The sequence below is a fragment of the Athene cunicularia genome (assembly GCF_003259725.1).
Source record: "Athene cunicularia isolate RWA chromosome 2 unlocalized genomic scaffold, athCun1 chr2_part1, whole genome shotgun sequence".
NCBI lineage: Eukaryota > Metazoa > Chordata > Aves > Strigiformes > Strigidae > Athene > Athene cunicularia.
In genome coordinates, this window is record NW_020799095.1 from 128,360,614 (window position 1) to 128,372,824 (window position 12,211).

A 12,211-nucleotide genomic window follows, 5' to 3' on the forward strand; every position below is an offset into this window, starting at 1 on the left:
CCAGCCTCACAGCTCTCACTGGCTTTTACCTCCTGAGCTTGTGGGTCAGACACAGGAATGATTTATGCCATACATTCAACTCTACAGTCTTCACACATGTTGTAAGGAGTGAGTTGCAGAATTTACTTTTGAACATTCAAGAATTTATTAGTCCAGGGATATCACCAGTAAAACACCATTAGTACTTCTTAGCACCTCATCTCTTCTCTGGGTGTCACAGCCTTCTCTAAAAAGCATTTCCAGAGAGAAAGAAGAGAGAAGCTGATTGTAGAGGCAATACTGCACAGAAATAACTGTTTCCTTACTCTGCTGCAGCCCCCTGTATATCACATTATCATCACTAGGACTGGGGCTGCCAGGAACCCTTTCTCCCATTTATATCTGAACTCCAAAATGTCCAAGAGAGATAACTCTGGTCCGTGGTCTTTAAAGCTTTCCAAGAGGTTGATGTTGAAAGGCTTGTACATGCAAGGGTTAAATCCACAGTGGATCCATTGGTTTTACTGAAAATATCTTTCTTTTAACTAAATTTTATCAAGAATTCTCCCAAATCCAAAAGCACATAACATCCTACAAATCCACATAGTGCCATTATAATGACTAATTTCTTAGTGTAGTTTTGTCCCAAAGCATAAGTAAACCTTTCTTCTTGCAGTTAATCTGTCATGATTAAATTAATTAAAGCCGGACATGCCCCCTAATTGCTCTTGCTGATCTGATCTATCTTCCTAAAAAAAGTTTTTTACAACAGCTATTACACTATAATTGGCATTTTGTGTGTTCTTTGACCTTTTTTTTTTTTTCTGTATTTAATTTATTTTATTTGGACCCCATGAGTTCTGCCATTTTGGCCTTGGTGCTCTCACTGCTGTGACTCACGTATTCCACAGCTACTGCCAGCTCTTTGGGACTGGCATTGTAATTACTGCATTAGGATCTGTCATTGTAGCCCTAACGTAATAAATAGCCAGAGCAGTGATTAGAATCACTGATTGATCCGTTCCACAGTTTTGGACACTCACATCTGAGATGAACAGAGGGACTGTGGATATTAAGGTTTTGAAATGTCAGCATTCCAGATTAAATTAGTATTAATAAGTCATTCCAGGTACACTAGCTGTTATATATAGTAAGCATTTCTGTATTTGATAATCTGGAGACAATCAGCTAAAACCATGACTCAGAGTCATCTCATAAACTGTAGAAGAAAGCCCCAGCCCCTCCTCTGTGCCCAGCTCACTGGAGCCATGCAAATCACAGCAGACGACCAGAGTCCCTTTCAGAGGTGAAACTCATGGAGCCCTTCAGGAGTGTAACACAGGCATTGTAGTCCCAGGTGGACGTTTAGTCCACAGGACCAGGCTAGACCAGGTCCAAAGCAAGAATCGCCCTGAAATGTGCAGAGTGTGAGTGTTCAGCACCAATTCTCTCACTCCACATCCAGAAGCCGGGCAGTAACATGGCCCAACGAGCAAATTGAAGCAACAGCTCCATGGAAGGGGTGCTGTTGCTGGTGATTCTTCACCCCAGAGCTTTGTCCATGGTGTACTTGAAAACCTGAGGCAAGCCAGGTGCCTGCAGGGTGGACCAAGAGGGCCAGTGGAAAGTTGACTGGGACATGCAAGGTGGAGGCAGCTCTTTAAATTGTTTTGGTCCAAAGGCACTACTGTCCTATTCAGAGGGACCAGTGCTGGTCCAGCAGCAGCTCCAGAAGACATGCTTGCAGTGATGTCTGTTCCCAGCAGCCATGGGAAAAATGTGGTGATACAGCATGTTGTGCCTGAACACCACATGGCTTTTTGTGGCAGCTTGTGACAGCTCTGGGCAATGTGCCTACCACACTGAGGTTATTCTTTAAAAAATCATGGGTTTTGGAAGGGGTAGGAGACAAATGAGGCCATGAAAACTTACTAGGCAACTCCAAATTATTATAATACTGTCTGTGCATCCAGTGATGCTGTGAACATGGATGGCTTTTACCCCTAAAGGCTGTATGATCAACATGGACATTTTAGATTTCTTCAAAACCTGTTTGGTTTAGAATTGTTGGGTCCATAGCTTGACAGATACATAACAGACAGGAAATGGGCTGGTTGCATTCAGCTGTACTTTAAGTTCTTAAAAATATTTTTTAAAAGGTGTTTAATTTGTGTGATTTTGTTTCCATTCTTGAATGGGGAAAATGTTCTGAGAGTTTAAAAGTTCAGAAAATGGTATCGGAGAGAGTATCATTCTCTAGACTAGTTTGGGTCTCTGGGTTGCATGCTGACAACTCAAAAGCATTCATTCAAAATTCAGTGACAGGGATCTTGTCTGTGCTCTATTCAAAATGTTGTTTTCTGTTCTTGCCAACAGATATACTAGATCAGGGATTCCCTTCCAGGGATATCTGAATACCACACAAGTGGAGAGTCATCCTGCAACGTATTTTATGCCTAGACAACGGCTAAAAGTCACCCCCTCAGCAGAGGCAATTTTGGGGAAACACTCAGTGAGTTCACTCCTTTCCATAGCATTTGGTGCATGAAAGCTGCACAGTCTAAGATGGGGAACCCAATTCTCACCTTATTAGTGTCATATGTTTGTTGTCTTCATAAGGAGGACGAGCTCTCAGGATGGAGATTTGGCTTTTCTGAGTCAATTGCGGGCAGAATGTAATGACTGTACCTCTACCTTGAACTCTGTGGTGTGCCCACTAAAACCAGCATAGTCAGGATGAAAAGAACACAATTATGCCCAACAGTAATTGAGGATTAGGGCACACCATGCCAGTTACCTGTTTTCTGTCCCTGATTGTATTTCACTTCTTTTCATCTCCAAAATTGGGGTAATGGTATTCATCTACATTTCTAAATTGTTTTCAGGCTTAGGACAAAATACCTTTTTAAAAAATTATTTACTTTTATCTTTGTCACCAAAATCACACTTGCACATGAGGGATAGTGTGCACTCATAGCTTGCTTTGTGATTCTAGGTTGCTAAGTAGCCTGTGTTCAGAGATGCAAGGAATCCTCACTGTACTTGTCATGTAGCAATCCTGCGCAGCATTCAAAATCTTTTCTCAACTTGAAAAGTTCTTAGGGATTTCCCTCTGAGACTCAAAAGCAGTCATATATTTTATTTATTTTATTACAAGGCATGTAAGTAAAAACTTGCATATCTGAAAAAAAGATATTAGATAGAAAACAGTAATAAAATTAACATTATTCTTTTAAGAAAGTTGGTAATAAATACATTTCCCCTCAACATTAAAATGCTTGTTATTTTGCAGAACAATAAATACAGCACAGCTCCGGCACAGAGAATGGCCAAGGCTGGATACAGGAAGTCCATGTGGTTTCTTAAAAAGCTCAGGTGATTTACAAAGGTTGGCATCCTGCACTTGATGCACTTCGATACAACCTGCACTTTAATTTTAATTTTACTATGATTTTTAAACAGTCCCATAATATGAAAATGAGAGGAAAATTTGTTTGATTATAGGATTTTTCCTTTAAATATTTTCAAAGTAAGAGATGTGTAAACTCTTAAAACCAATCCTTGAAATAAAAAAAAAAAAAAAAAAAAAATCTACAAAAATGCAGATTTTTCAGCTGTGGTGCTCAAGCCTGACCAGCCAACTGGCAAAGGACCAATCCCCAGTCAGTTCATCTATTCTTTACACAGTTTTGAAAAAGAAATAATAAAAATAACAAGGAGAAAGAGTAAAGATTGTAGTATTCACTTCCCAAGCCATGACGGTTCAAGGTTCTTACACTATTATCCAAAGGTGAGAGGAGAAACAACAGGTATATTCCAGAACACTTCCCAGCATAACTTTGGGTCATTCTGGTCTATACTTTTCTTTTAAAGCTACCAACAAAAAAAGAGAGATTTCCATGCACTGTGCTGTTCTTATGCCAGCACATATCATCACAATCACAACTGTGAACCTAAATCACTTTGATAGCCCAATCTAATATAGATTGATTGATTGTTCCACGACATAGTCAGATAATGTCCACAAAATGCCACAGGCTCCGGCAGAGTCCAGCATTCTTAAAGTACTGATAGGTCATGGCAAGACTTGGACTTGAGTTTGAAGGCCATGTTCTTGTTGTTCTTGGCAACTATTTTGCCCCAAAACCGTCTGGCTTTCTTGGGGATGCTCTCTCTCCGTTTCTGGTATGCCAACCGCTTCTCATTCTTTTCCTTGCTGTCCCTTCGGAGCCGGACTTGCCGCACGATGCCTTCAAACAGCTCTTTCACATTGTGCTGCACTGCTGCCGAGGTCTCAATGAACTTGCAGTCAAACACAACGGCGCAGGCTCGTCCTTCTGCAAAATTGCAAGGTGGATATGTCAGGAGGCATCAAGGGCAAGGAGGAGGCAAAGCAGCCATAGGCTGCCATGTGCGGGGAGCCAGCACCACCGGGGGAATTCCTCAAGCCTAATATAGGCATGGATAAGTCTTTAATCACCCCGTGCTGCCTGCTCGCCCATGATTCATCTGCTCTGTGTCACAATCCCTTCCGAGCGAGGGGGGGTGAATCCTCTCCTGGAAAAGCCCAGTCCCCAGCTGTTGGCTGTGAAGGGAGCTGGGGCTGACCAACTTGTGCAGACACCGAAGGCTGAGAGGTCAGCGATGATTCAAAACCACCTGATCATCTTATGTGCAGACTCCCTCCAGCTGCACTGAAGGGTGGTGACAGCACAACATAGCACAGGAGGCAGGGCCTAGTCCTCCTCCATGGGTCATGGTGTAAACCAGGGTCTTGGGACAGTAGCAACTTTGGTGTGAACAGACACATGTACAAAACCCTTAAATAAAGGCAGAACTATGTCTAGGTCTTTAGAGGTACATCTAAATTACCCTTACTTATGTGAGCCTAAGCTGAACCTGACAGCTGTCTTTCATGCACCTGACAATTTATCCTGCCTTCTGGCTTGCTGTGGACTCATCGCCAGGATGACTAAAATGACATGAATGCACCTTCCATCTTTTAATATACTTTTCAAGTGGGGCAGAGAGGAATGAGAAGGCAAATAGGTATCCCTGGACTCCTGATGAACTCCTCAGTTCAAACTCTTCACTTGAGACAACTGTGACAGGGACCAAAGGAACTGTGCACATCCCCAGTGAAAATAAAAGTTTAGCTCACTTGGGAACCAGAAGAGTGGAACAGAGGCAGAGAGAAGAAAATGCTGAGCAGAGGAACATATGTTTCTGATGGGCCAAGATGAGATCATCTAATGCATCGCTGTGCATTATGTTGTGTCACCTAAGCCTCAGAAAAGACTCTCCAAGAAGAGATTTTATGACTGCAGGCCTTGAGAGGCAGCAGCAGCTTTCCCAGCAGTCTCTCCATTCCTATTTATGGGCTTAGCGGTTATTCATTTGTGTGAAGCAGGGGGAGGACTGGTTTAGCATCCCAAAGCAAGGCAGCAAGGACACCTCTACTGAAAGGCTGCACAATCCCTGCACAGACTACCAAAACATAGGGTGAGAGGGAATTTTAATTCATCAGGGAGGACAGAGAACTTGTTATAAAAAAAGATAATCTTTGGCAGTAGAATAAAGGAGGCTAAACTTGTTATGTGTAACATGTATTGGAAATCCCAAGGGTTTCCAGCTACCAGAGAAATCACATACTGCATTGGTCTTACACTAGGAGGTGGAAGGGAAGAAATTCAAGCTGCTTTTACAATGGTACTTAATAAATGTAGGAAAGGGATTACCTGACACATAACAGCATTACCAGGGGAGGCCTGGTATGACCCCTCCCTGTCCTCTGCCCTCTGTTGCCATCTTCTATTTTTTTATTGCTCTTTCATTGCCCAGTCCTGATGACAGTATAGTCCCTCAGCCAGAGCTCTGCAGTTTGTTCAAAAGCTACTAGATGACTCCTAATGTTTATGCCATTTTTATACTCATCATTTTCCTTACCTGCCACTGAAACTTCACGGCACCTGACAAGGTCACTTTTGTTGCCAACCAAAATAATAGGGATATCCTCTTTCTGGCGTGCCCTGCGGAGCTGTATTCTGAGTTCAGAGGCCTTCTCAAAGCTTGCTCGGTCTGTGATGGAGTAGACAATCAAGTATGCGTCTCCCACTTGCATGCAGTGGTCTCGAATCCATTCTCCCTCACGCTGTTCAAATGAAATGTTCGGACATTGTTAAGGCCAGAGCAGATTTTACTTTAAAAAGTATAATATTAGAGAATCCAAATACATTCCTGCTGTAACTGTAATGGGTACAGTTTGAATCACAGTTATACTAAAAGTAATTCCAATGTGGTGATGGTATGAATACTTCACCACAAAGGAGGGCAAATCTTGTCCCAAATAATTTGTTGTGCTGGCTTTAGACTAGAATGAGCATGGTCTGGAAAATGGTTCAAATGTTTTGTTTTATCATTAAAAAAATAAGAAAGGCTTGCGCTTCTCAGGCTCACACTGCAGAGCCGTTAGGAATGCTTGGCTTAGTGCGGGGGTGGGGTTAATCCTGTATTTTCCCTGATGATGACATATGGAAAACACCTACTTTCATTCCCAAAAGTCACCTACTTTTGATATTAGAAGTCATTCATATGCACCTTTTTTTGGCATTTGACTAGAACAAATTACAGTACCTTATTGTCCCACATGTCGAGCAGTATAATGGTTGCACTTTCTCCATCCACCATCAGGGTTCTTTCATACGTGTCTTCTGGAAAGGAAAGCAGAAAGGCTGGTAATATATTATTTTGTGGCATTGTGTACAATTACAAAAAACAAGTAGTTGAATATGTATAATTTGTTCAGAGTTCAAGTTATTGAGCCAAATTTTATGCTGGCTCACATTCAGTTCTTTCCTCATTTCCATCAGCACTGAACCTGCCCTCTGTTCATTACTGGTTGTCTTACTTTCCATGATATATGAAGGAAGCTGAAAGATCAGGAAATGAAATGTTCATTATTTTGGCTGATATTCTCTTTATCTTATGTGGGAGAGAGAAAATAGAACCAGTGGAAGAAATAACCAAACGCTGAACATTTGCCCCATGGGAGCAGCAGAGTCCAGCGAGGCTGAGTAATGGAAAATATTTGCTTTCACTTTAGCAGGGACAGTTTACGGGTGAACAGTCACTGCTGCTGAGAGCAATACAGTTAACAGCCTACCAAGCAATGAGGACAGGGTTTTGTGAGACAAGAGTTGATGAGTTTTGGAGAGACTGAGACTTCTGTGCGCTGCAGTTCTCTCTCATTTCACGGTTTCCCACATTACCTTTGATGTCAAAAAGCAAAAGAATCAACAAACCACAGAAGTTCTGTTATTTTGCACTGAGGCCACAAAAATTCATACCTAGACGATAAACACCATGTGACAAAGTTCTGCTTAGATCTGGGGTGGCTGTTCCCACTCAATATCATTCAAACACTGCTGTGAAATCTCAGTCTAGCTTCCTCCTCAAATACTAATCTTCCTTCTTTTCAACAAACCTGGGAACATTGGAGCAGCAGTAGGGATTTGGACCCATCTCTAGTCTTGCACAGCTGGTCAGTGAAAAAGGCTAGGCTTAGGGCCTCTGAGCATACCACCCCTCTCACTGCAGTGTTTAAGAAGACTGTCCCAACCACTCATAGATAGTTCTGTGTCTTAACCCTTACTTCATAAAACTTCTGCTGGTCATTAATGGAGTGAACTTTCCCCTAAACTGTAATCAGAGCCTTTCCTTGAAGCCAGAAATCTACATCTATGAAAAAGAATGAGCCGAAACAATTACACATTTAAGATAAAATAAAACAGGCTTGACAACAGCTTAAAATGGCGAGATCAAAAAGACAGAGTTAATCAATAGGAACTGTTTCCCTTGCAGGCCCAATAACATGACATTTGTGTCTGTGAGTTAGCTCAGTCTTATAGTCAGTAGCAAAGCCTGTCCATAAAAGCAGCTGTACTCCCTCTGTAAGCTGGCTACCCTGAAACCATCCTCTCTTACAATAAAGTTTCCAGTTTGCAAGTTAAAGTTTAGAGAATAGTTTCTTCAACTGACCAAGCATCTACATAGGAACGATCTCTGTATAAACCAGAGGACAACATCCAGAGGACTCCTTCTCCACCCTGATACAGATGGAGAGACTACAGATATGTAATCACACTCCTCGAAAATATTATGCCCAAACAGTCATATTCAGCACTGATTTGCATCTTGGTTAATATAAGGAACTTCCACAGAGTATAAAACACACTGAAAGTGAGCAATTGGTTAACCTCATGCTTATTTCAAAGCTCACACTAAAAAAGGAGAGGTATAACAACAGCAAGTTTTCCGATACCTCAGCAGAGCTGGCTTTGAAAACGTGTCACTGCTATACTCCAGGCAATATTGCTGGGAGTGTGAAGGAAAGAGGAAAACACATGGCTTCATATGGAGGAGAAGAAAACTGCCTGACAGGAGTGTGCAAAGCAAATCAGCTGAATTTTATGACTGCTTGCCCAAGGATCCTACTCTAGTTCACTTCTGTATCCCTAGGAAAAATCTTATCAGCGATACTCCATGCTGAGGAGCTGGCGGGATTATGGGAAAAATTGGTGGTGGAGGCTGAAGACAAAGCCTCTACCTGAATAACTGACTCAGACTGTACCATGAGGAACTTCAGGTCCTCCAAAGCCACAAGGATCTGTGCCCCCAGTCTGTGACAGCAAGCAATGAAAATGTGGGTCTGACCTTCCTAATGCTGGGCTGTATTAAATCCTGGGCAAAACCTTTCCTAACTGGAGAGTTAAAGACACAAAAAAACTGTCCTGCCTGTGCTCCAATGAAGGCTGGAAGAGAAGCCCAGAAACTCTCTGTGCTAGCAATGGCACCATTGCACCAACGGAGTAATCAGCATCTTGCATACAATAGAGCCATACGGGACTTGGTGCCACAGCTTCATCTGCTGCATGATCTGATCTTTGGGCTTAAAGAACACTTTGCAATGTTAAACACAGAGGAGGATGATAGCAAGGGGGAAGTATCAAAGAAAACCCTGCAGCTTGTGCCTTTTCCCCCTGTTTGGGCAATGGTAATTTTCCTACACCGCTGAGGGACCTTTCTCTGTTTCTCCCCTGGGGGAACCCATGCTGTGCAAGGAACATGAAATAAGGAGGAGACATATTTTACTCAGACTCCATACAGCCTATGCTGAGGCAATGTGTTTATACAGAAAGGCTAATGACAAATTTTTTGGAGGTGACTGAAGGACTCAGCAGTGGCTTTTCTATTTTTCTTAATATATTATTTCTAAGCATTTCACTTTCATAGACCATGAGGACTTTCAGTTGTTTTCTCTCCCCCCTAGAAAGCTGGAGGCAGCCCTGTGGAGACAGTGGTGACACAAATATTGGACCAGCATGAAAGCTGAACCAGCCTCCTGTGTAGCATCATCACAGGCAAGAATGAGGCAGCTTCCAACAAGCATTTCAGAATGAAATAGCATGGGAATCTGAATTGTTCTCTTTCAGATGCTTTCAATCATTGTTGGTGATTATCTTACTCATCTCGCTTTTTTGTTTTCTTAAGAGAAATGCATGAGTTGAATCAGTTTTGAAGATCAGATCCAAATGTTTGTTACCTCAATTTTTGGTCAAATGGCCTCTCTGTTTTTCTGTGCCAATTACTACTGGCAGACCTGATTGCAAGCAACAAACACCCCAGGACATGACAACCTACCTCCCAGCACCTCACAGTCACTGTCGATGCTGTCATGCACCCCTGCAAAGATGTTGGCCAGCGAGGACTTGCCTACGCTGTGCTCCCCGATCAGCACCACCCGGTAGCAGTTGCTGCCAGACTCAGAGGAGATGACGGAGTCGGACGACTCCGAGGACCAGCTCCTTCTAAAATATTCATCAGGACTGATGGTGTATCGCTTCTGTGGGTTGTACTCGTTGGAGTCTTTCTGGACCAGCAGATTCTTTCCGTCAGCAGGGATGCTCCATCGCTGCTGTTGCTGCTGCAGGCTGCTGTTGTGGCTGCGACGCATGGTAACGTTGTTGAGGGTCATTTTTTACCCCTAGTGAGAAATAGGGAAATCACAAGCATTACCCACAAAATATTTAGAACCACTAAATGCCCTCTTATTAACTTCAAGGCAGCACATCCTGCTCTACTATATGGATCTAGTATACAAGAAAAAAAACCCAAGACTTTCTGCACTCTTTCATAGTTGCTGGTACACAAAGAAATATTTCTAGTTAATGAGTCAGATGCTTTTTCCTAGGGATGAGGGTGGCCTCACATGTTAAATCCTACCTTTATTTAGCCTTTACAAGTTCACAGCTCTGTTAAGTGAGGCATTGCTGTGTCCCAGGAAAAGGAGGAAGGGGCAGTGTTCACCAGAGCTGTCCTACATGGGAGCTGCATCCCTGCTGAGAGGCAGCCTAATGGTACAGGCAGCACCTACAGGTACTGCTCCCCACCCTCTGTGCTTAACTGGGTGCAGAGGCACCAATCCCAGTTGCCTCCAGCTCTCAGTGCAGCTGGCTGTACAGTATGTTTCACCTTGTCTCATTTAAGAGCTGAAACCTTTGGAAAAGCCATAAGGCATTTTGGAAAAGCAGTAAGGCAATTGCTGCACCCTTAGACAACCCTGATATGAGAAAAGAGACATGCAAGCAAGTCTTGCTATGATGGGGTGCATTTGGGTCTCATCTACAGCTGGGTAAACAAAGAATGACTCTGCTTCAGACAGTGGATTTTTGCCTGGCAAGAAGGAGGACACAGTCAAGTCCAACAGCTTTTCTGAGGTGTACGGGTTCTAGCCGCTACGGGAAGTAGCGCTGAAAGAAAAACTCATAAATTTACAGATATTAAATCAACTACTTAATTTACTGCATAATCAGCTGGATAGGTTCACTCTCCGTATCTAGAGCATGGCTCTTAATTACACTTTAAAGCAAACTCTATTTTGCCTTGCTTGAAGGCAAAGAACAGTGATGTCATGCTCATGGACTAACAGCTACCATTTTTAGGAAAGTTACTTCGATGCATTCCAGTTCCAAAAGTGACAGTTATTTAGACATTTTGCTTTTTGTCATATATCTGATGTTTCTCAGTTCTCTTCTCCATATTAGTAAATAGGATACTTGTCTGCAAAATACACCCAACCACTTTCAAACCTAAATAGTGGGTGGTAAATGAAAAAAAAATCCAGCAAAACATCAAAGCAACATGTACAAATCACTATTCCTCTTCACACAAAACTCTCTGAAAACTTCTGTGTATACATGCACAGTGGGACATAGGAGAAATATACAGATAAATCACACGCTTCTCTGAACTTATGACCTCACATGCAGTATTTTCTCTGTGATACACAGTACTTAGGGGCAAAATGAGATAGTTTGCAAGGTCCTAGTCACAGAAACTTTGTCAGCAAGAAATATATCTAAACTAGAAATCATGCACCAAGCAAAGGCTGCTTCACAAATGAAATGAAATATTTACTGCAGTTGAATTTTAAAATGCATTTTTCTCCTTTCAGTTTCCCCGCTGTAAAGACCAGATGAGAAAACCCAGCTCCGATTCAAACAACAGAGCCTAACTCACAGCCAGCAATAAACAGTTACTCCCTAAACCATCACAAACATGAACATTTTACAATTTTGCCCCTAGCAAATTATCATCCTTCACTAGCAAATGAGTCCCTATCACACACTGCTTTCCGGGTTCAAGCTGGTATTGATACCCCGCACTGCATTGAGCTGTCTGGGTGTGTAGCACCCACAGTAAAAGAGTGTGTCTGAACCAACGCTGCCTTACTTCTGCCAGGCTCCTCCGGGCAGCCGGGTCTCCGCTCGCGCTGGCCTTCTCTCTCAGTGGGCTGCGCTACTCTGAGCCGCTCTGCCGAAGTAAATCCTCTCCTGCTTTGGGGCTGCCTCTTTAATTCTTTCTCAGCAAACCTGGTTTATATTAAGCCCATCTGATCAGAGACAGGGCTTTTCCGTGACGTGGTTGGCCTTTCCATACAACAGCCAGCCCCCAGCTGGGAGGAAGCAGACATGCAGAAGAGCAAAAACTTGCAAACAATCTCAAAAGACTTACTCAAAATCATATGATTGTCTTAATATTGCCAGTAAAATAAACACATTTGGTTCGTGCAAGATGAAAACAGGAAAGTGGAAAAAACCAAAATAGATGCCATTTGCCTTAGTTTTTCACTCAAATGTTATCGAAATTAATGATGTTTGAAAGATGACATAAG

At 42.6% G+C, this 12,211-nt stretch overlaps 1 protein-coding gene across 1 annotated transcript; it reads right to left on the minus strand.

Annotated features, from left to right (window-relative positions):
* Nucleotides 1-3,105: 3,105 nt before the first annotated feature.
* On the minus strand, nt 3,106-11,903 carry GEM (GTP binding protein overexpressed in skeletal muscle). The gene is made up of 5 exons (XM_026841804.1): nt 11,770-11,903; nt 9,679-10,021; nt 6,613-6,689; nt 5,926-6,130; nt 3,106-4,316 (listed from the first exon to the last, which is right to left on the minus strand). Exons 2-5 carry the CDS (start codon nt 10,010-10,012, stop codon nt 4,039-4,041), a joined length of 894 nt encoding a protein of 297 aa, XP_026697605.1. The 5' UTR covers nt 10,013-10,021; nt 11,770-11,903; the 3' UTR covers nt 3,106-4,038.
* Between the last annotated feature and the right edge of the window lie 308 nt (nt 11,904-12,211).

Excerpts from the sequence above, each read along its gene's own strand:
- GEM (XM_026841804.1), bottom strand. The coding sequence starts at position 10,012 with ATGACCCTCAACAACGTTACCATGCGTCGCAGCCACAACAGCAGCCTG. Across the intron at positions 6,131-6,612 it reads TCGACATGTGGGACAATAAG|CGTGAGGGAGAATGGATTCG; the intron begins GTACTGTAATTT and ends TCATTTGAACAG. Across the intron at positions 4,317-5,925 it reads CCGTGAAGTTTCAGTGGCAG|AAGGACGAGCCTGCGCCGTT; the intron begins GTAAGGAAAATG and ends GCAATTTTGCAG.